This window comes from Xiphophorus maculatus, chromosome 10 (assembly GCF_002775205.1).
Source record: "Xiphophorus maculatus strain JP 163 A chromosome 10, X_maculatus-5.0-male, whole genome shotgun sequence".
Classification (NCBI taxonomy): Eukaryota; Metazoa; Chordata; class Actinopteri; order Cyprinodontiformes; family Poeciliidae; genus Xiphophorus; species Xiphophorus maculatus.
This window is the reverse complement of record NC_036452.1, coordinates 21,081,234-21,103,834: the sequence shown is the minus strand read 5'-3', so window position 1 is coordinate 21,103,834 and position 22,601 is coordinate 21,081,234. Positions and strand designations below refer to the sequence as shown.

The following is a 22,601-nucleotide window of genomic DNA, read 5'->3' as shown; positions in this document are numbered from 1 at the left end:
CTAATTTTTAATTAAAAAAGACATTAGGAATCATGTTCCTTCTTTTAATTGCATATCTAAAAGTGTATTTCTGCAGTTCCAGGGTTATAAAAGGTCATAAAAGGGAATCAAAGAGACCTCTCTTGGGTTTCGTGTCTGAATGGGAATTGGGTTGGGTGGAATGGTTTTTAGAGATTTCATCAGCGCACAATGTCAACTCAACAGACATGTCAGAATAAGTTTAGATTAACATCTAGTGCAAAGTTCAGGAGGGGGAAAGAAACCCTTCTAAAGAATGAAGTAATTCTGTTATACCATGATCTGATGTTGACCTATCTTGTCGGTCTAATGGGAATGCTTCCTTTTCAGACAAGAGTTTTGACCTTACGTTTCAGGCTGTCAGAAAAAACAATTAGATGTTTTGGATCAACACATGAACATTTGTAATAGACTACTTTCTTTATTTTAAGCTTTATTCTTTATATCTCTCAGTGGTTTGTATCAGTTTAACAAATCAAGGTATTCAAGGTATTCAAGTAGATACGTCCATATCTTATAAAGGTAAAGAATTGATGCCTCATGCATTCACATCAGCCCTGTTTAGTCCGCTTTCATCAAGCTGTAGTTTATTTGCCCAGAAAGTCTGATTTCATTTGGGGAGGTGTCGATGTGTAATCGAACTCTGATGCAGACCCAAAAGAGCGAACTCAAAAAACTGGTTGAAGTGAACTCTGGAGCAGTTCGAATGCCAAGTAGACCAGAAACAGCTCCAAAAGCAGGGAGCAGTTTAAAGCGCAAGGTATTCTGGATAAATACACATGTGTCTGGTGCTAGAGGGATAAATTCTCAGGGTCTTTTACCAAAGAGAAATCTGATGCCACTCAATATTTGTTTCCATTTTGTGAAGGAAGTTCAGCTCAGTGTTTGACGTTTTTGTGTTGTTTCCTTCAGCGGTTCTTGGTGCAGCGCCACCACAGGTGAAGGAGGGTAACAGGTTGAAATGAATCCATTCTGAAATTCAAAACGGTGTCATAAGGTAGAACAAGTTCAGCATCTAACCTTGAGGTTCACAGGCTCCACCTCAGGGGTCTTTGTTTCTTTTTTTAGGAATCCATAAAAACAACCAGATTGGAATAGTTCTTCAATCTCATTTCTGAAATAAGAGAAACTTTCTAAGTTCCTGTCTGAAACTATAAACTGTCTTCTTTTCCCTGTGATTCCTACAGTACCAGTGTCCTCTAAAGATGACAGGAATTACTCAATTTTTTTATTTATGTATTTTTTTTGCGATCAAGGTCAAAAATGTCAGGAAGCATTTGTCCATCAATATGTCATGACTTTGTTTCTGGCTCTCCGCCCTTTAAGTCTCTGAAGACGCATGATCCAGTGACTCTGACATTTAATCTTTAGTTGACAAAATGAAACCATCTGTCCATCCTAACGACATCCTGGTGATTATAAAGCTTTTTCCTGCTATTGGTCCTTGTATTGTAGAAATTTGCAATACTTCACTTTTAACTGGTGTGGCCTCCAGTCCCTTCAAGCACGCTGTTGGGGGACCAATGGTAAAAAAAACCCGTAAAATCCACAACTTTGTATCTAGAGCATCTATTATAATGGTTCTCATGGATTTCTCATCTGCTTTGACGCTATTTGCCACTCGGCCGATGAAGCTGCCAGCAGTTCTGTAAATGTTAAGGCATAAAGTACAGACCAAATCAAACATTCGTCCCATGCTGGCATTTCCGACATGCTTCTTCCACAGCAGCAGTGTCAAATGTCAGGTTCCCTTTGGTGCAGTCACTAATGTAATTACTTTTTAATTTATGTGACAAGAAATTGACAGAAAATTGTGACTTGTAATCCCACCAAGGCCCCAATAAAACGCTTCCAACCTTCAAACGAGTGAACCGGTGTTAAACGTCTGTTTATTTTTTACGACGGTAACAATTCCATAAAAATGCTGTGAAAAGCTGATACTTTCATCCACGTCGATTTGTATTACATTCGTCTGTGTTCTGCTGACCAGCCAAAAGAAAGGAGAGCGTCAGCCTATAGAGAAGCATCAAAGATGTTGACGCTCTTGAAGGACTCGGTTGTAAAACCCAGTCAATACCTTAATTTATGCAACTTCAATTCAGAAATACTTTATTGATCCCAAAGGGAAATTGTCAGGTTTGACACCTATTAAAGACAAGTTGAACAACACAGAAAAGACAAGAGAGTTAGATTCTTTTGTACTCGCGAGGAGAACGGACAGAGATGTGTTTACAGTTACAAATCTCCGACCGCCCTGAAAATACATTTGTCCGCTCCTCTCTTTTTATTATCTTCGGAGTCCCTATCACAGAGAGCACTGCAACTCTAAGGGGTGGGGTCAAAGCATTTTAGTTGCAGTGCTAATGACAATCACGAACTAAACACATGTTATCTTGCATTAGAACACAGAGTAAAAACAGAACAGGTCGTATATCTTCAAGGCGACGATTCGTCAGCTATCTAACAGCTCAAAGGAAGAAGAAGTCCTGGCGAGCAATGAACCCCGTGAGCACGGTTATCACTGCTTCTCTTCAGGGAGGCCCTCTTGTGAAGACGGAGATAAAGTAGATCAAAACATACAGAAACAGTCTTTATGTTTAGAGAAAAGAAAACAATCATGGAACATCAAATATGAAACACTATTGTTATAAAGGAAACAAGAAATATATGATAATATATACATTTCACCTAACAGAAATTAAATGTCGTTGTAGCTCATCAATTCAAAGTCGTCAAAGAGTTATTGTAGATGGTGATGGCAACCGATTGAGTTGATTAACTCTAAATGGGCAGGTAGGTTATTTTTGGACAGAACTATCTGTCTCCTACACCTCTGTTGTCTTTTTTCCCCCTGATTGTCTCAATATCACAAAAGGTCAAATGTTGAACCACTCCACTTTTCAGGAAGGAGACGATCATATTTTCATATTGGACCAAAATAATGCATGTCAAGGAATGTAAATTTTCCAAATAGAAAAAAGTAATGTATTATTACTACATTTAGCAAATTGAATAGCTTTTGTATTCCTGGCTTATCAACCTCTATAAATGTTTAGTGGGATTGAATGACAGGCGATCTCATTTCAGCTTTATATATCTGTTTCAACACCTCTAAAATAATTGGGTCATTAGGAGGAATGTGTAGAGCTTAGCTTTACTCTTGGGTGTGTTGATGGCAGGGAGGAATTAAGAAACGTGAATCATTTAGAAACGAGGTGAAGAGTGATGGGGGAAGCAAAACATTAGAGACAAATGGAAAAGAGTTGGATATAAATAGGACAAGGCAAAGCTTCATCTTCATCGTCCAAAAGACACCTGGATGCAGAAAAAACATCCGACTTCTACTTTATTAAAGGAAAATGGAAAGTTAGTTTAACACGATGTCTGAACACACGTCATGGAGCCAACTTTCATAGTGTAACATTTTGAACCTCGGTAATGCATTGAGCTGCAGCTGTGAGGGGAGTTTTAACTCTATTATGATTGATCCACTGTTCTGTAAAAACTGACACGGCAAGATGAAGACTTGCCGCCCACTGTTAAACAGGAGACTCGGCAGAAATGACAACAGCAGCTGGAACGATGAGGGGGCAAAGGGAGAAAACCACGTTGGTCACCAGTCAACATCACTCTGTTTGTTGTACAGTAAGCCTGTGGATTTATTAAGGGAGCGGTTGTTCTTTCAGGCATTGCTTCTCGTGTTTACCTCTCCAAGGTTCACGCCCAGATCAGACACACAAATCACTGCCCCTGAACTCAACATGTAAACACTCTGCTTGGACGTCTGCTCAACGTCCCATTTTTGGTCTTTTGTGTTGGCAGTATCAAGTATCATAGGAGCTATGAAACATAGTCAGCAGATTACTGGCTTTCATATATTTGACCAATGATAAAGCACATCTGTACAAAGATGAGCTTTAAAGAAAACACGTCAGACTAAACAGACAATTTTAAGCAATTAAGTGTTTATATGTCTGAGTGTCATTTAGAAACAAGTCATGAGTATTTTAGATATGACACCTATTTAGGGTTTCTTTGGTTTGTTCTTAAGCAGAATCTCAGGGAAGTTTTTTACCTTTGGATAAAAATCTGTACTCAGTAGCTTTATACACTGATCAACCTCTTAAACCTGAAAGGTAAAAGTAATGCCATCTTAGACATTAGCTATGTTTTTATTCAGCTTCAATTTCAGGGTATGTAAAGTTCAACTCAGCTACATGCAAAGAAGTTATACCATCCCAAATGAGTAAACCTAATCAGGCCTATTGTCTGAATGAATTACCGCATGGCCTTTGTTTGGGGACAAGCACGCTGAAGATGCTCCTTGAACAATAGTTGCCAAATTTCTCGTCCACCTCAAAACTCGCTGCAGCCAAACTGATTGCCTGAGACCAAAATGGGTAGAAATTATTGTATTTCCTTTCTTTTGGGCAATAAATGTATAAACTATAACAGCAAGTCTTTGTTTTTGTTTGATATAGTATTTAAAGAAATTGCACAGCAATCAAAATGACCGCCTTGACCACTTTAGACGTTATTTACACGGGACCTCTGTACAGAGACTGCTGGTATTCTCGGATGTTGATTGGGGATAATTCCTGTGTTTAATTCCTCTGCATCACTGTGTAGATGAGTCCACCAAGACTCCTTGAATCCGTTGTAGGGCTTATTGTGTCAGGATACTGTGATTCTAGCATGTTCTTCACCTCACAGGTCCGTTCTGCATCAAATGTAATTTCTGTCTCCGACAAACCGTCTCTGTCTCATGCAAACATCCATATTCCGTAACAGACGTGTTAAACTGCAAGGTTAAGTGACACACACGTTTTACCGTAGAACAAATCCTGCAGCCGTGCGTTCTGGCATGTGCGCTTTCACACCTGCGGAGTATTTCACACTTACTTCACCTGTGTACATTTTTTTTTATTTCTCCTTACATGCCTTCATCCCCAAATACGCTCCAGTCAACGAATTGGACACTCTGTCCTTAAGTGACTCCCCAGTCCAGACCACGTTGGTTCTTCAGCAGGTTTAGACAGTTTCTCACTGGTAGCTCGTACTTCTCAGGGTCTCGATTAAATTTCACCTGCTGCATTTAGCTGAGGCTTTTAGGACGGGCGTTCTTTTCTAAAACATCCCTACTTACGCAGCTTTTTTGCATGTTGATGTTTGGTGTGTTTTCAGCACCGAGTTTGCAGACTCACTAATTGCCAGATGGAGAGTTCACAAGTAACACTCGGCCATTATATAGGAATAATTATTCAGGCTCCGATCTCGTATGGTTTACAGATAAAACATCACAACACCTTCTGAAACGAAGAAATGTGCTTGATTAAAAACAAAGTCCCACGTTGTGAACCAATTACTCATTACCACAGGAGAAAACTGTTGACCGGCTTAAGTAAAACCTTCAACTTGGAGGTGTTGGGGCTTTATTTGTGACAATGTTTTTTCCTTTCTTTTGTCTTCCTAATTGGATTTTGTGTGTATGCATGTGTGTGTATGGACTCCTTGTGGTTTGCTGTGATCGCCTTACAGTGGCAGTCCACCAATGAGAGAGGAAATTAACTCGTCGGTCACATCTTCCCGCTCCTTCTGGATACTTTCCACTGTTCACCTCATCCTCCGTTTCTTGGTTTGACATGCTCAGACAGCACTCAGTGATTACAACTCATTAAACGCCCTTCACAGACATGCCTGGCTGGAATACGCAAGCCAAACTTTTAATTCAGTTTGGATCTGGAGACGTAGCAGCTACGGCCGAGATGTAGAAAGGTCGAGTACGGAGGGGAAAAGTGAAAAAGCAAAACAGGACGGGACAGTGACATATATGTAACGGAGACGAGGACTGTGGGGATTACATGCGGCAGGAAGTGGTGAAGTGTTGTGGAGGTAATAGCCTAAGGGCACATTTTCCAGCCGAAGGTTAAGCCATCTGTGAAAATGAGGTAAAATGAGCCTTGTAGGTGTAATGATTTTCCTCCTGTCCTGCAGAGCCTCATAATGCCCACATCTCTCCACTAAAAACATGCCTGAGGTGATATTATTCTCTGTGGCAGCGCGAAGCTGCTGGAGCTCATTAGGATTCACATGTGCAGTTATGTTGTCAGCGAGCAGACGAATGCTGCGCTAAAGAGCAGAGTTCAGCACTTCCCTGAGCCAACACTGTAATCCATTTACATTTTTTCTTTTCTTTTTGTCCCTGCATTTCACCTGTGCAAATTTCTGCAAATTGTTATTCAGATGGCGGGTTATAGACTGTTCTTTTTTTTTTTTTTCTTATGGGTTACCTCACCACATGAGGTTGGGCTCTGAAACGGCAGAGTGGTGCGATGCTACCTCATTGTAGGAGATAACTACTTTAAAATATAAACGACTAAAAAACATGAGCTATAAACATGTTAAGATGTCGACGTTTAACGAGTAGCAGATCTGATAAAAGAACTGAAGGTAAACAGTTCCAGATTCTCTCATCTTGTCTTGTTTTATCTTTGTTCTCTCATTTAATAAATCCTCTCCCAGTTGGTGCGATGTCCCTGTTTCACCATCACTTTTTAACATCTGCACTGAGATGAATTAGTGGCTATCTGGCAGAAACTAAAGCCGAATTAAAACTTGACAGGAGTTCCTCTGCAGGGTTTTGTTGGGTTTTTAAAGATAAAATAAAGCTAAATACAAAAATATTTTCTTTTTTGTCTTGTCTCTTTCCTCCCAGCTCTGCTGCTTCTGTATGACGTCACCAACAGAGCGTCCTTTGACAACATCAGGGTAAGATCAATCACCTTGAAAGATGCTTTTTTGTTTTTTCTTTCTCTCTCTCTCTCTCTCTGATGCAGTGTTGGTAGCGTTCTATTTTTAAATCCACAAGCCTGAACGTCGCATCGTGTTATTTGGGCAAAGCTCGTTATTTACCAGCAGACTGTTTGTTTTTTTTCCTTTGGTGAAGAGTTCATGAGGTTAATAGCAAATTAACTTAACAGTAGGTAAGCTGTATGCCTGATCAAAAACAGCTGGGAGATCTGCTGTGTGAAATTCCACATCTCCTTAAAAATGGACTCGTTAGTTATTGCATCATCTCTGACCATCGGTCTACGATAGGTCCTTCCTCTTTTGTAAATTGTTTCCTTGACGTATAATTTACATCCAACACATTTTAACGTGTGCAACAGTTTTTCCCACTCCGAGCCGTTTGCAAGCGCGCTGAAACTCCCCCGCCAGCATCAGATAATGAACAACAAGGCCACCGAGTGAGGATCACAACAACGGCAGCAAATGAGGGAGGTGACGAAGGCGAGCAGCATGGGCCGCGCAGATAAGAGCGCGCGCTGTCGCTAATAGACGGATCTCTTTGTAGTCCCAATCTCTGGTGTGTGAAGTCTTCTCCTCTGTTATTCTGCAGCCATTTCCTGTCCCATTTGGTGTTGCTCTCCTCTCTGCTCGGCGTGTTTCTCTCCTTTGATGAACACGGAGCAGAGATGAGAGCAGGACATGGTCATTGTAGGAGAGTCTCACATGTAAATAAGTGTGTGTGCATGTGTGTGTGACCGCGGTGTCCATGGATGCGTGTTATACAGTATGTGTTCACACGCCTGAACTTTTCCACATTCACACCTGTTGCCATAGCAAATTTTGCTGCCCGATAAATTGTCCCAGAATAAATCGCAATAAACGATAATACTGTTTTAAGACCATTTTCAAGTAATATGATGATAAAGCTCATCCTCTCAATGATCAATAAACTTTAGTTTTGTTAGGAACATGTACCACTGGAACTTTAAGGTATTTTAGATTTTCAAAATGTCTGAAAGAAAAATACCAAAAATTATAAAACTGAAATAAAACCACTTACAACTGAACCCATAAATGGGACGATTTATAAAGTCTGTAAACAAAACTGCCCTTCAAAAACTATTCATCATCACAATGGAAATTATCAAACATTTTAATTTATTATGTGATTGATTTATTGTGAAAGTTTTAGTCAGACTTTGTCGCATCATAACTCCAAACATCTTGAGTAATTGGGAGTTTATGTGATTGGAAAAAAAAAAGCACAAAAAGAAAATCCCATTTTCTACAAAATATTTCCCACTCAGTCAGATTGGATGGTGATCATCGTTTATTTCCAACTTTTGCCTCAGATCATCAGTTCTGTTTAGCTCTGGACTTTGACTGGGACATTCCAATGGTTGGCTATGGTTTGATCTCGACTATTTAGCAAAGGATTGCTATTTATTTAGTTAACTCCATCATCCCATCCATTCCAGCCAGCTTTGCTGTTCCTGATTAAAGAAAACCCACAGCATGATACCGCCACCACATTTACCCAACCAGATGATGTGTTCAGAATGATGGTGCTTGATAATTTTCCATCCCATTTTGAATTTAGCATTAAGCTAAAAGTTTAATATTGGAGCAGAGCGCCATGTTCGACATGTTTGCCTTGTTCCACATAAGGTTTCTGACAAACTCATGGCTTTCTGTTCATAGTGCTGTTCCTCTTGCCACCCTTAGATGGAGCCAGATCTGTTGAGTGCATGATTCCTGCAACATCCAGAGAACACATAAGCAGGAAAACGTTCCTTTGAACCTTGGATTAAATTCTGGGATGAAAAACAAGCATGTGAAGCAAATTTAATCCATCTTAATTCAAATTTAGGAAGCAGCGTCGCTTCAATTTTCATTTACTTCCCTTCAGCAGACTAATCCTTTTTTCTCCCTCGTGTCAGGGAACAGCTCTGATACGGCTTCAGTGAGACGCATCGACTCTGCTCCACATTGAAGTTTCCACTGTTAGGCAGTGAGTGTGTTTAGTTCCCATCATCAGGACAAAACAGCCCCAATGGCCAGAGCAGATGCAAACCCAGTAGGAGGCTGATGAACAGTGGATGTGCGTGTGTGTGTGTGTGTGCGCGCGTGCGTGCGTGCGTGCGTGTGTGATTGTTGACCAGGCTGTTTTTGTTTCTGGGGCGGTCAGAGACGACACCTGTTCAACACAGAGCTTGGAAACAAATTCAAAGTACATTATACAAAATGTCTGACTGGTGTCACATATATTTTATGGAGAAGAAGAACAGTAGAGTGATGGTGAAGTTTGGCTCCTGTTGTCAACACATCTCTGTACATAGTGTCTTCTGTTGAGTATTCATTACCCAACCAATGTATGCAGTGTGATACTTTGACCTTTTTGAAATCTGTACCCAAAAAATTAACCAATGTGTGGAAAAAGTAAAACTACTAATATTAAATAATTAAAACTACCAAACCCACTCTAAAAATCTAATTAAAAGACCAAAAGTCATAAAAAAATACAACTAAACTACAATGAAAAACCCAAAACTATTATAATCTGGAGCCAGACTCGTTAACCAGCCAATACCAGCGTCACTTTACAAAAGCTGTGCGGCGCAATAGACATGTTTACTGAACAACAACTAAACTCCATTACTAACTTCTTCTATATTTTGCTGAAGTCCTCAAGTTAATGGATGCCCAACTTCCTCATCCTTTTATTTTGAAATATCTCTGGCTAAAGTAAACTGAGTGAATCATTGATGAGAGTTCATGGAAAATCCCTTTCCAATAGTCGTGTCCATGTATTAAAATTAAAATGTTAAAATTAGCACAATTGTAATTATCAGCGCTTTTAAGTGGACATTATTCTACCACCTTTTACTTCTGCATACATAACTACATCATGGTTTAAACATACTGCGTATGAATGCCATTAAACCGTGCGGCTTTTACTCTCGTCTGCTAAGCTAATGCAAAATTCATGCTAATTCTTGCTTGTTAGGGAGAAATATTCCAGTGTGCCTCAGCAGGGGGAGAACCTTGCACCAAGTGGATTAACAGATGAGTTTATTTTAAACTTGTGTTGACTACACAGCTTTCCAAGGCCGCTGCACAAAGCTGTCTCCTATAGTGTGAATCCATTAGCAGCTGAGGCTGGAGGTGAAGGCTGAAGGGCAGCGAAATGATGGCGAGATAAAGAAGCGGGGCGCGCTGCTGTCCATCTCCCACTGTCTCACTCTGGCGCCCATGCTTTCCTTTTCTCTCTCGCTCTTCTTTTCACTGCTGCCAACAAGCACACCCAAGGCCCTCTTCTATCTGCCTTTCTTTGCTGCTTTCATCACTTCTGCTGCATCTCAAACCAGTTAGGTCGTCTACTTGAACAGCCAACTTTTTACATTTGCTCTAATGCGTCTTTTTTTTTTTTTTTTTTACATTTAAAAAGGTTTTATGCAGAATGCAAAATGTTTTGGGCTCTTTGCATTTGTCTGAGACCCTGTTCAAGTATGTTTTCTTTTGACGTTGAGGATTATTCCACAGATAAATACTAAGGATAAACATTTACAGTCACTGGCTGCTAATGTTAACCTTGCATATTATCATTTAAAATGTTATGAAATTGCACTTTTTTGTTCTCTAGAAATCCTGTTGTCTCCAAACTAGGAGGCTCTCACAAACACGGTCTTGGTGGCTAGATTTGTCACCCGATATGAAAAATGTAATGGCAGAGATTATGTAATATTCATACTGCTCTGCTTAGTAAAGCACAGGTTTAGAATTGATTTTGGCATAGTGTTGCCAAAATCCTCATACAGCAACTCAAAAACAGGCGCCACAAACAATAAGATGTTATATTCAAAACACTTTTAGTTTTATTGATGTTTGTAATATTGTTGCATACTTTTCATTGTATAATTACTCTTTAGACAAGTTCAGGTACATTTTATATTGGGATTTAATCTACTCCCATGGTAAATGTTTCCTTTTATGGTCACCAAGTACAATAAGTTTTGTTTCATTAAAGTGGAAAAATTAAGCTTTTGAGGTTTACCTTTTTGTCAACAATATTTCTACAATAATTTTTCAGTCACAAAAGATAGCATCTGTAGAAATACAGATTCTGTCCCGACACTTCAATAACTTTTAGACTTAAACTAAAAAGTTGGTGTCCCAACACTGAACCTGGTGAGATTCCCCCGTTTTTTTGTTATTTACGGTGTGATACTTCATCATCTAATGGTACAGTCCTTGTTTCTGTTTGTCCAACAAATGCTCATGCTAAAATAAGATAAAAACAACTCTTCCACATTTCAAACATCTTGTCTATTGGCACATTCGGCTTTGCTGTGTGTTTTCTGCTCTCTAGAGAACAGATGGTATTACTGTAACACTGAAATCTCCCACACGTGTTCTGTGACAGGCAAAAGTCAAAAGAGATAAAACAAAGCTCTAATATCTTTAGCTTTGTTTTATTCTGGAAATCTCCACAAATTGATGACATCACACTTGAACTGCACGCGTCTAAATGTACGTAGATAAATATGATTAAAGGTCATTGTCACTTGATTTCACCGTTGTCATATAGTGACTTGATGCTTTTCAGCACATGCTTTAATAGATACATAAGATAGTTTGTTAAACTGACACATTTCGGTTTAATTAAGAGTGAAAGCATTATTATCATCACACAGATGTGTACCATGTTTTACTTGCCTCCATAACTGAAACCTCTAAACATGCCAAGACTAATGTGCTTTCAAGTAGTTTAATGATACACAGGCAAAAAATCATGGTTGTCTTTCTGATTATATAAAAGCTATAATTACATCCATCCACATTAGGGACTTAATTGATAACTTACTGTTGTCCTGTGATTGTTGTCATGCCAACTACTTCTTGAGCAATACTTTCTTTTTTCTGCCATCCCTGCTGACATTTAATTGGAGCGTTATTGTCTCCCACAATGGTGGGTGTGTCCAGTTTTCAATGCTAATTATGCTAAAATGTTCCGAGCTTGTTTGGTCTTTCGGTGTAATTATAGCCGTCTGTAGCTTAATTTGAATAATCAGAACAAATAAAACAAATCGCTGAGTGGAAAGTGCTGGAAGCAGCCAAATAACATCACCTCAGGCTGCTGCCTAATCTCTAAAAGACACATCATCGGCCGTGTGGAGCGGTAGCATTTCAGCAAGCTGAAGGTTTTAAAGTGCTCGTATCGAGGCTGTACAGCTGCTGCCATGGCACCAGGACACCCTGTTGGGTTAGGATTTCTGCTTAAATGCCAGAAAAGAAAAATAAACAACTCAAGAAGTGCGGCAGGAAGCACAAACATACAGGGGGTCTTCTACTGACCAACATGCGCCCGCTCAAAGGCCACGAGGGGAGGGAGATCACTAAATCTTTAAATCAATGAAAACTTCCTGCAGCAGGAAAGATTTGTTTTCTGAGACATTCCCTTGTCAACAGAGTAGAAATCAATGTGATGTACTCCTGGTGTCTGCTGGCACACGACTAGATAAATGTTTATGCAGAATGGAGGGGGAGAGGAAGGAAAAAAAATGGCGGACCAAGTTGCACAATAAAAGATAAACAACAATATTCTGGTTTATTTAGAGAGAGAAAAATAATGTGTTGTTCATGATAGAAGTCTGCAAAATCCAGCTTTTATTTTGATATTCCACTTCTGCTTAACAATGAGCTAATTAGCATATTAACTAAATATTTAGCATGGACCTAAGCAGTTAGTTACAGGCAAAATATTTAGCTAACAACCTAAATAATTTGATAACGAGCCGTGTTCTTAGCCTGCTTGCTAAATATTTAGTTTTGAGCAAAAATATTTAGTTTGGGAAATACATTTTTAGTTTGAGAATTAAATGTTTAGTATGGAAAATTTATATTTTGTTTGGAGAAAAATATTTATTTAAGATAAATATTTAATTTAGATCTAAATATTTAGTTTGTACAAAATATTCACAACCATATTAAATATTTAGTTCACAAACTAAGAACTTGTTTAATTTGTAACCTAAATATTTACCCTACAAACTGAATATAACACTAAACTAAATATTTAGCTTGTGAAATAAATTCATAATTTTGAACTATACATTCAGTATAACTTTGAAAACCACATTTTTTCAGGCAGAAAAACCCAAATGCTGCTGTTCACTTTTTTCTGTGTAACTTTACAAGTGGTGACCCATATATTTCCAGCTTTAATAATAATTAAATTATTGTCAAAGTTTCATATGTTTTGTTTCTCATTTCAGTAAATTTTCATCTTATATTATGATTTTAAATCTTTCTGGTTTTCTTCTGCCTGTGCTGCTTTTTCCTTGAAGCTCCTTGCCCTTCGCCTCCATGGTAACCATGGCAGGTTTTTTTGTGTTTTTTCCTAAAAAGCCGTCCCCACTGTTAGCTGGCTTATCAGTGGCGGATGGAAGCAGCATGAAAAGGCCAGCCTGTGTCCCATCGTTATGTAAAGTACAAAGAATAGACAATTGAGCTGGGAAAGGGTTTTATAAGCCCAATGTAAATCAGTTTTCTAGCCTGCCAGGAGAGACGTTAATAGCTTCATTCCTGGTTTGCTTAAATTATGAACAATGTATTCTCAGTTGAATCCTTCAAAACAGCTGTATTTTCAGAGAAAATTTTAATTTAAAAAGTTTAAATCTCAATTTCTACAAACCTAACCTTAATCCCTGATAAAATATAATTTCTGGAATGGAGACAATCGAATAAATTGAACAAAGTTGACTTAAATCCCTAAAGTTTGCTGATGATGGCTAATAAAACATTCTTAAATGAAGCATACTAAAATCTGAAAAAAAGGCTATTATTACATATTTATGTGTTGGTACTTTCTGATGGAATGAATATCAAAACTTACTTCATTGTCACTGTGTGAAGTATTAATATGGATCATCTGTAAATAGTCCTAAACACACTGTGTTATTAAAATGAATGATTGAATGTCGGATTACTCTGAGACTAGATTGCCACACTATGATGAAGAAACATGTGACAAATGTTTCAGAAGAACCTGTACTGACATTTCTACAACATTTTGACATATGTCACCTGTAGAGGAACTTATATGAATGTCTAAAATCAAAATCCTGCAGCTAGAAATGTTGAGCATTTCACAGAAGCCTCTCAGCGAGCTGTAACAGGGATAATGAGGTGGGATCAGGTTCAGAGTGTCTAGTCCTGATGCTAACCTTGTTTTTTTCTGCCTTTTCTTGACTGTACTGCCAAACCAAGCAGAGAAGCTTGAACACCCACATATGCAAACTCGTGCACATATTGGGTAAACAAATTCTGACACAATGCTCACATGATGTGCCGTCATGCGCTCATGCGGACTAACAAGCATCAGCGTGTTCAGCCTGTTCAGCCTGTGCTGCTCACCCCGCCAGGTGGAAAAAGATTTCCTCCTCTCCCGCTTTACGTCTCGTCTCGTTATCTCTTCTCGGACTCCATCTGTCCGGCTCACTCACACTTTTTCGGAAGTTTCGGTTATTTACTTGAAATCAAGTCCCAGCAAAATTTCTAGAATTGATTCACTTCAGCTTCATGGTTAGTCTTACGTATGAAAAGTTGTGTATCTTATGTAGAAATATTTACTAAAACGGTCACTATGTCGTGATAGTGTAACATGAGACGGATAATTTGTGAAAACATTGGGCTCTTCTGCCTCCTACCTACTACTGTTCACATCCTCCTCCTGGCTCTCCGCTACGCTACAGCTAGCTCCTCACAACCGAGCCTGCCATGAATGCTAAGGCTAGTTAGCATAGCCACCGATGACGACGAATGGAAACCGTTTTCCTTTAACGGTAAGTTGTTAGCACATTTAGTAATGAATACATAAGGGTGATTGACAGTCGTAAGACCCTCCTCCTGGCTCCAATTGGTTGGTTTTGGTCAGGAGCGGTTCATGAAGATAGGAGATATCAATCTTATCACAGATTATCTGTCTCATCTTATACAGTCACAACATGGTGACGACTTTAACAATTATGTGGAAAAAAAACAAAACATTTTTATTAAAAGTTACAAACTGTAAATATAATGGAAAATGTGATTAACACTGCAGACTTCTCCCTGACCTGTCTGCTGTGTTTTTCATGTTTGCTCACTAATGCAAACATTTAATATCTTAGTAGAACAACAGTATTTATAATGAGAAAATTCTCTTCTTGTTACTTCTGAAAGCAACTGGATTGAACATGATTTTATTTATCAAGGTTATAAAGGTACGGGGAGCAGAATACAAATGCTGGCTATATCTTTCCCCCATTAAGCATTAATTCTACAAGCTGAACATCATAATGAGCTGAAGTGTTAAGTTGCATTTTTTTCCTGGTGGTTTAATTTGAAACAAGAAGCAAAAATACCACATAAATTCACAGAAAAAACATTGTAAAATGCATTTCACCTTAAATTTATTTGTACATTTAGAATCATGCTGTCTTGCTATGTTTTATTTCTGCTTTTTAAAAAAAAATTTTTAGAGGCAGGCTGCAGTGACAGGCACTGACAGCAAAAATGTCTACTTTTTTATGCCATGACACCTGGAAAATAAGGACTGCATGACATGTCACATACTATGAAGCCACATTTTGGGTCACCAGCATCCACATGTGGGGAAAACAGGGCAAACTTCCATCTCTGATGTCTCGCCTGAGAATAACACTCTCTTTTCTAAAATGAATAAACTCATTTATTCCAGTGTTCTAACTTCAGACAGCTGGCTTCCTCTGTATCAGGGGTTCGCATACTTAATGTTCAAACTTTTAATCTTATTTATAGATAAGATCTAAGGTACATAATTAGCAAATACATTTTGATTTGACTGAATCTGCTCACAAAGCAATAGATGGAAGGCTTTATGTTGAACAGAAAAGCATAATGGGAGCTTCAGTTGGATAAAAAATGTAAACTTAAAACATAACCAACATAAAGTGGCTTTCTTCACACACAAGAATAAAGAAAGTAAATTGAGCATAAAGTGCAAAAAGCAGCAACATCAAAAAACTGAAAACTTTCCACGAGGCACTGCCTCTACCTACACTACCTGTGGCTCTTTCTGACATCTGTTCTCATTTGTAATCATGGCAAAAATACTTTTTCTTTTTTTATTATTTAAATGATCCCACAGACACCTGGGATAGGATTGAGCTCCCTGGCAGGTTAAGTAGCAGGAGTGAAACGAAAAAGGAAGGAGGAGAAATTTGAAACCATTTCTTCACGTGATTGTCATGGTGATTAAGGTGTCTGGGAAGTAAATTAGTCCTTGAAGTGCCAACAATGAGAAGTGACAGTGCGGTATGATTTTGAATGAAGAGCAGAACCTCCTCACTTGGCTTTCAGACTGCAGACAGAGAGCAGCGTGTTGGATGAGTCTGCAGGAAGTGATGCAGAGCATGAAGCATCTGTTTGGCCCCTGCAGGTCACAAAATGCATTTAAATCTAAAAGCTCAAGAGTCCCAGTGCATTCATATCAGTATCTGGACATTTCAACATCACCTCTTTTTGTCAACTCTTCTTATTTAGAATGAATTTCTCTATTTTCCTGATGTCATTTCCTTTTGAGGATTAATATTGTATTAAACAATTGAATTCAAAACTAAGCCACACGTATTTCTTCTTCGGTCAATTAGTTTATTCACTCGACTTTACAAATTCCATCATTAATTTACTAATACACTTATGAAAAGGAAGCAGGGAGAAGAACAATGTTATACAAACCTGTCCCTAATTACAAAGTAAATTTTCAAGGCCGTATACATAAAATTAAACATAAAAGCTGCAAAGAGTATGTCATTCTCCTTTTTAACTCAAAAATTTATTAGATTTAATCATTTTTTTCTTTTAAAGTGTTTTAAATGGATTTACAGTAAAGCATTTTTCCTACTCTTTATCCAAACTATTCCATAATTTAACTTCATGCACAGAAATGCACATTTATTTTAAAGTAGTACACACTTTTACTTTTGAAATTGTATTTCCTTCTATTTTTGTTACTTGAGCTTAAGAAAATGAACTTTTGTAAATATATCTTTCCAGCCTGTTCTGTATCTTTCTGATTGAACTTTGGTTATTCGTTAACTGTGAGCCATAATGATCAAAATTAGAAGAAAGAAATGTCAGTGTGTGACGAATCTATAGGAGTTTTACTTTCTGAAATAAGGATCAAAAAGTTACTTTTTCACAATACTCCAAATTTTTTGTGACGTACCCGTAAACAGCAAGTCCTGGACTATCACTGTCACTACTAACGGTTAATATAAGCGACTACTACTTTGTCTGAGTATAAAAAAACAGAAAATATTTGCCACCCTTGTGTATGCGTCTTCAATAGTTTCCATCGAGCCAAAAATATTCAGCGCCCGATCCGATCTCACTCACACCTGAAGTAAACCCAACGTATTTTAATTCAGATTTTACTGCTTTTGTTTTTAGATCTCCATTAATGTCAACGTTGTAACTTCTCCCATTTTTAGCTTTAATCAAATCAAGTTTATTTGTATATCACATTTCAGCAACAAAGCAGTTCAAAGTGCTTTACATCATAAAGACACAAAAAATACCGAACATGCAGTCAGCAATTGAAGCATTACATTAGGGAATACTGCCCCTTTAAACCTTTAATTTAATGTCTTCTAGCTCTACCCGGAAATTTGTTGTAACATCAGGATGAGTCGAGTGCAAATCATCTGGGATGTGTGTCTGATAGTGATGTAGCGTAGGATTGTGGAGAGTTTGTCTGAAGCAGTGATAAAGTTAGTGTCGTGATTGTTTTTTTTAAAGGGTAGTGAAATATTCATAAAATGTATTCATCAGTTAATATTGGTTATTTACCATAACAGCAATATTAATTTTGGATATTGATATCGGCCCAAATTTTCATATCGGTGCATTTTTGGTAACTTTGGTAAGGCATCCAGTCCTGGGATGGTTCAACACTGTTCCATGTTTTTTTCCACACCAATGAAAGCTAAAATATTTGGTGATGAGGCTGAAAAGCGAAGGAAATCTTCCTGCCTTCACCTTAAAGCTGCAATATGTAGCATGATATTTAGGTAGAAACTGGTTTTCCCTCTCAGATGTTTCTGTCAGAGTAGAGGTTTTGAACACAACCGCATCTGAAGCTTGTTTAAAGTTTCATTGTCACTTTATGAGGAAGCCGCAGGGCAACAGGCAGCTTCATACGCTTATTAGCAAGTTTCTTCTCCCTAAAACGGTTCTTTACAATCTTATCACCCACTCTGGGTCAGTGGTCCTGGATGTACGGGAATTAAAATGCAGATGAGGATTAATGTGTTAACATTTCTGTGGTTATCTAAGCCTCCCAGAGCCGCAAACTATTACATTATGAAGAAAAATTGTATCCCGCTAGGAAGTGCAATGCCAAATTTATTGTAACCTTGGGTTGTGCACATTAGGATTTAGTTTGAAATCTTATTCATATAAAGCATTTATAAAAGCATTCATTTTTGCTGGATAAATTCAGTATTCTCATGTCCATGTTGTTTTTAATGATAAAGGGAACCTGCTGTGTTTTTCACACACAATATCTGACAACAGTAGTTGTAGTTAACAGTAGTTAAATTATGATGCCTCATTATCTTTATTTCAGACTTTTTGTTCAACTCAGATGAGGTAATTGCATATAAACAAACAAATTTGACTAAGTTCAATTCAAAAGTAATTGCATAACCTGGGCATGTACAAACATTTTCAGTCACCCCAATAATTTCCACAAACAAAACATAGACTGCAATTGCAAGAAGGCACAGATGCTTTGGGGGGGGAGTAAAATATTGAAGTAATGACACATTTTTGTTTTCAACAGTTTCAGCAATAATTAGTCCTTAGATCATAAAAAAGGAAAACTAGACTGAACTTGTCTTCGGGGACAGTTTGTTCTCTCGGCTTCACACCCTGTGGTCGTAATTTGTGAAGCTGAGGAGGAGACTCTTCAGTTATCTCCTCACATTTCACGGCCGGGGAAGCGTGGGGTTCACCTGTTCCTGTTGCAGACGTTATCAAGATGCAGCTCGGCTGAAAGAAAGTAAATGCGGTTAGCATTGATTTCAAGTGTTAGGCCCGTCTCTTTCTTCTCTTCACATCCTAAAGAAAATCATTGAAAGTTAATCAGGATGAGGAACACTCTGGGCTGTCCACTTTGTTGTGGGGGCAAACTGCAAAAACTGCCTCATGCATCATTTATTTATTTTTTTTTTAAATAACTTGACTTTGTAGGATAATGTGATGTTTGTGGGCGAGTAAACTGACATTAAACTTCCAAGATTGTATCAGTGTCTTGAAATTTTCAACTCACACTGAAAAATGGATTTAAAGTGGTTTTCTCAGTGTGTGTTTTACAATAAATATTTTTCTTCATTAGAAGTTTAACTCGAGGTGTTACTGATTAAGCCACAGGAGTCAAACTCCAGTCCTCAAGGGCCGGTGTCCTTCAACTTTTAGATGTGCCTCTGCTGCTGCAGTCAACCTGAACAGAATAATTAGGTCATTAAGGCTCTGGAGAACTGATCTACACAAGAAGGAGGTCATTAAGTCATTTTATTCCAGTGTTTTGTACCTGTGGCACATCTAAAAACTGCAGGACTGTGGACCTCGAGGCCTGGAGTTTGACACCCCTGGATTATGCAGTCCTCAAAGTAAAGCACTTCATAATATTCTACAATCCTCATAAATGTTACCGATTGACCTGAAATTATAGAATATTTCTAAATTAAGTGGTTAAAAAAGAGAAATATTTTCACAGACATGTTTAAAAAAGATCAATTGCGGTCAGTTTGTAGAAAAATGAAGAAATTCTCAAAAAAGTTGAAAAAGTTCTACATATTGTGCTTTTCTAGGTCTCCCTACTAAAGGTTACTGATATCACCAGTAGCATCGACAAACATATTTTTAATAAATAAATCAAATGAAATTCTAATTACAGGGTTTCTGCAGAGCTAAATGACTGCTAATTTGATTCAAGCATTGGAGCAGAAGGGAATCTAAAAATTACAACCTTGTCTCGTACAAGCACAGATGTTTCTTCAACTGAGAAAACGGTGACCAACCTAATGCTATTTTATGAAATTGTATTAATAAAACATTATCTTTATCTTGCTGAAATGAGCTAAAACTGGGGATCCAGACTGTTGGCCTTCCAGTACACTCAGGATTTTGTCACGTTTCTTTATATCCAGCATGTCATCTTTCATTAAAGTCATTACAGTACACCTCTTGCTGGATTGCTTGATTAATAAATAGTGCACTAAGCTTTAGGTAACACATTTCATCCTTTACAAGATTGTAAAAGTTGACTTCTATGAGCGACTCACCCATTTTTGTGGCACACGTGTTGTTATAGTCGTTATTCTGCCAATGTTCAGACGTTGGCTTCATTGCAGTGATCTTGTTGATGTTGGCTGTAACTGGCCTGCCAGGCTGCCTTGAACAAGCAATCAGCTGTGCTATTTTCCTGGCCATGGCTGTCTTCTCTCGAATAGGGGGCGGTATTTTCTGGGGTGAAGCAGTCACTGTTCCCTGGCTTTGACCCGGCTCATCAAAGACGTCGTCCGATTCATCGGAAAGGCGAACTCGCCGGAGATGCACGGCATGGAGCTGCTCAAGAGTCACCACAGGCAGAGTCTTCCCGAGCGATTTCAGGAAGGCAGAAGACTCAGAGTGGTGGCGGCGGGAAGGTTTGGGTCTAAGTTGAGGTTTGGTTTGAGACGAAGGTTCCAGGTTTGGAGAGCTGAGAGTAGGGAGAGTAGGGAGAGGAATTTGCAGAGACAGCCTCTTGGTGCGGTTCTGAGAGGAGTTAGACCTGAATTTGGGTTGTATTTTCCATCCTAAAGGATCTGGGCCGATGATGACAGATGTGGGAACAGAAGTTGGGGAACAACAGGAGGAGGTGGAGGAAGAAGAGGAAGATGTCGATGAAAAGATCCCAATGGGGGGGCATGAGTATCGCTTGAAAGACGAATGCGAGGATGTCTCTAGTCGCAGAAGGGAAGCAGTGCGCTGAGGAGGGTCAGGTTCCTTTTTGTTCTTCCTCACCATGATGACAGGCGGTGTCTGGCATTTAATGAAGTCAACTGACCAGCGTCTCTGATGAGAGCGCAAGCTCACCCCGGATGTCAAGACCGTTGAGTTCGGTCGCTCTCTGGGGACGTGGCTGCATGTTCTTGGACATCTGGACCCTGGTCTCTCTCTGTTCTGTGCTCTGATGCTGACGGTATTTACATGGCACACTTTTTCTCTCATTTTAGCAGAGTTGTGAAAAGCAGAGACTATATCTTCATTACCATTAATAGAAGTGGAGCATTTCTTCATCTTGCTTGGTTAAGTGGAACCTTGGTGTGTAAAGAACTCTCTAAGGAGAAACACATAGAGAAGAAGGAAGGGGTGTGTTAAGGATGTTTTACATCTAAAAAGAGGAACAGCACAGCACATACCCATCTGGACTTTAAAATAAAGTTTCAAAACCACAGACTTTTCACAATAGGGACTCTTCCAGGAGCGGCAACACATATCCTAAACATTGTACATCAGACAAACGACATTAGGAATGTCATTTCCTAATGAGGAATGACATTCTGTAGATAAACACTTTTCTTTAAATGTTCATGACGACAAATCCTTCTAATTTAAAGTTTAACTTTGAGAAGAACATTTTAGGACCCTTTAAATAAAAGGTTCACTGTGACTTTTGAAGTCCGCAGTGAAACAATAAGTCAAAAAGATTTACTATATACTCTGAAATGGTTTTATAGAAATCCATTCGATTCATTACGTTAACTTTATTGATGCTGATCTTTTCTTAAAGTTTGTTCTTTCTTACATTTTACAAATGTATGATACTTCTCCTGATTAAGAAAAAAACTAGTGTAGCAGAATTGATCAGTAGAAACATGTTAAACAAATGTTATGAAAAATGTGATGGCATTTTTGCCAACACTTTTTAGTGAGCACTTACTCCTTTCATAGTCGTCAAATATTAAGGTTTATATCAAGCTAACACTTGATTATGAAATGTAAAATATAAAACGTGAGAAGCTCTTTACCTGCAGCGCTGTCCTGATCTCAGTCTCGACTAATCTCTTCAGAACTTTTGTCAGTAACATCCTTTCTCCGTCTTGGCCTCATAGCGGTCCACCCAAATCTTACCACAACTTCCTGAAAGTAACACCCTGAGAACCACAAATGTCTCAGTTCTCACTCTGTCGTGCAATCACATCTCACAAACACGCTTGACAAACAGCTGTTGCTATCGTACTGTGAAGCGAGTGTGTGAAGGCTTTTAAGAAAGACATGTCCCAGGGTCGTTGTGAGGTATACAGATGTGATCAGGGTCTCACCATGACCACTATGAATCAGTTCTTAAATCACTATCAGTTTCACATTCTGCATTGAAAAGCCATTACAAAGAACTGGATGCCCCCTCAGTCTGTGGGGCTTATTGGCGTCATTTTGGCTGCTTTGCATTTTGAATGTCTTCTCCGCATGGCGTTTACATTTAAGTGCTCCCTGTCTTTAAGATTAAACGGCTTAAATGATTACAGACATTTGCTTTCACTCATTTCATAACTGCTTTCTGCTCCACAAACTCTGCTCCAGCTGCAGGCAGAAATGTTTACAACACCAGCAGGGCGTCTCCTAGGGAGGTGACATTGCCAGTCAGTTGCGATGTTGACATAATTTTCGGTCCAGATTTTTTTTCTTTTTTTGCAAGAAGTCAAAAGATTGTTTTGATGTAATTT

At 38.6% G+C, this 22,601-nt stretch overlaps 2 protein-coding genes across 2 annotated transcripts in view; one reads left to right on the top strand and one right to left on the bottom strand.

Annotated features, from left to right (window-relative positions):
* Window positions 1–22,601, top strand: part of LOC102218467 (ras-related protein Rab-26-like) — an 83,952-nt gene that overhangs the window by 43,550 nt on the left and 17,801 nt on the right. Inside the window, exon 5 of the mRNA XM_005807346.2 lies at window positions 6,734–6,786. Within this exon, the coding sequence (XP_005807403.1) occupies window positions 6,734–6,786 (53 nt within the window). The remainder of the gene's footprint in view (window positions 1–6,733; window positions 6,787–22,601) is intronic.
* LOC111609880 lies at window positions 16,390–21,992 on the bottom strand. Its single transcript, XM_023340846.1, has 3 exons — window positions 21,906–21,992; window positions 20,178–21,214; window positions 16,390–18,882 (listed from the first exon to the last, which is right to left on the bottom strand). Exons 2-3 carry the CDS (start codon window positions 21,172–21,174, stop codon window positions 18,842–18,844), a joined length of 1,038 nt encoding a protein of 345 aa, XP_023196614.1. The 5' UTR covers window positions 21,175–21,214; window positions 21,906–21,992; the 3' UTR covers window positions 16,390–18,841.

Bases quoted from the DNA above. Each gene is read 5' to 3' on its own strand.
- LOC111609880 (XM_023340846.1), bottom strand. From the start codon at position 21,174: ATGAAGAAATGCTCCACTTCTATTAATGGTAATGAAGATATAGTCTCT. The intron at 18,883-20,177 runs GTGAGTCGCTCA...ACTTTCTTTCAG, and splicing joins CACGTGTGCCACAAAAATGG to CCGAGCTGCATCTTGATAAC.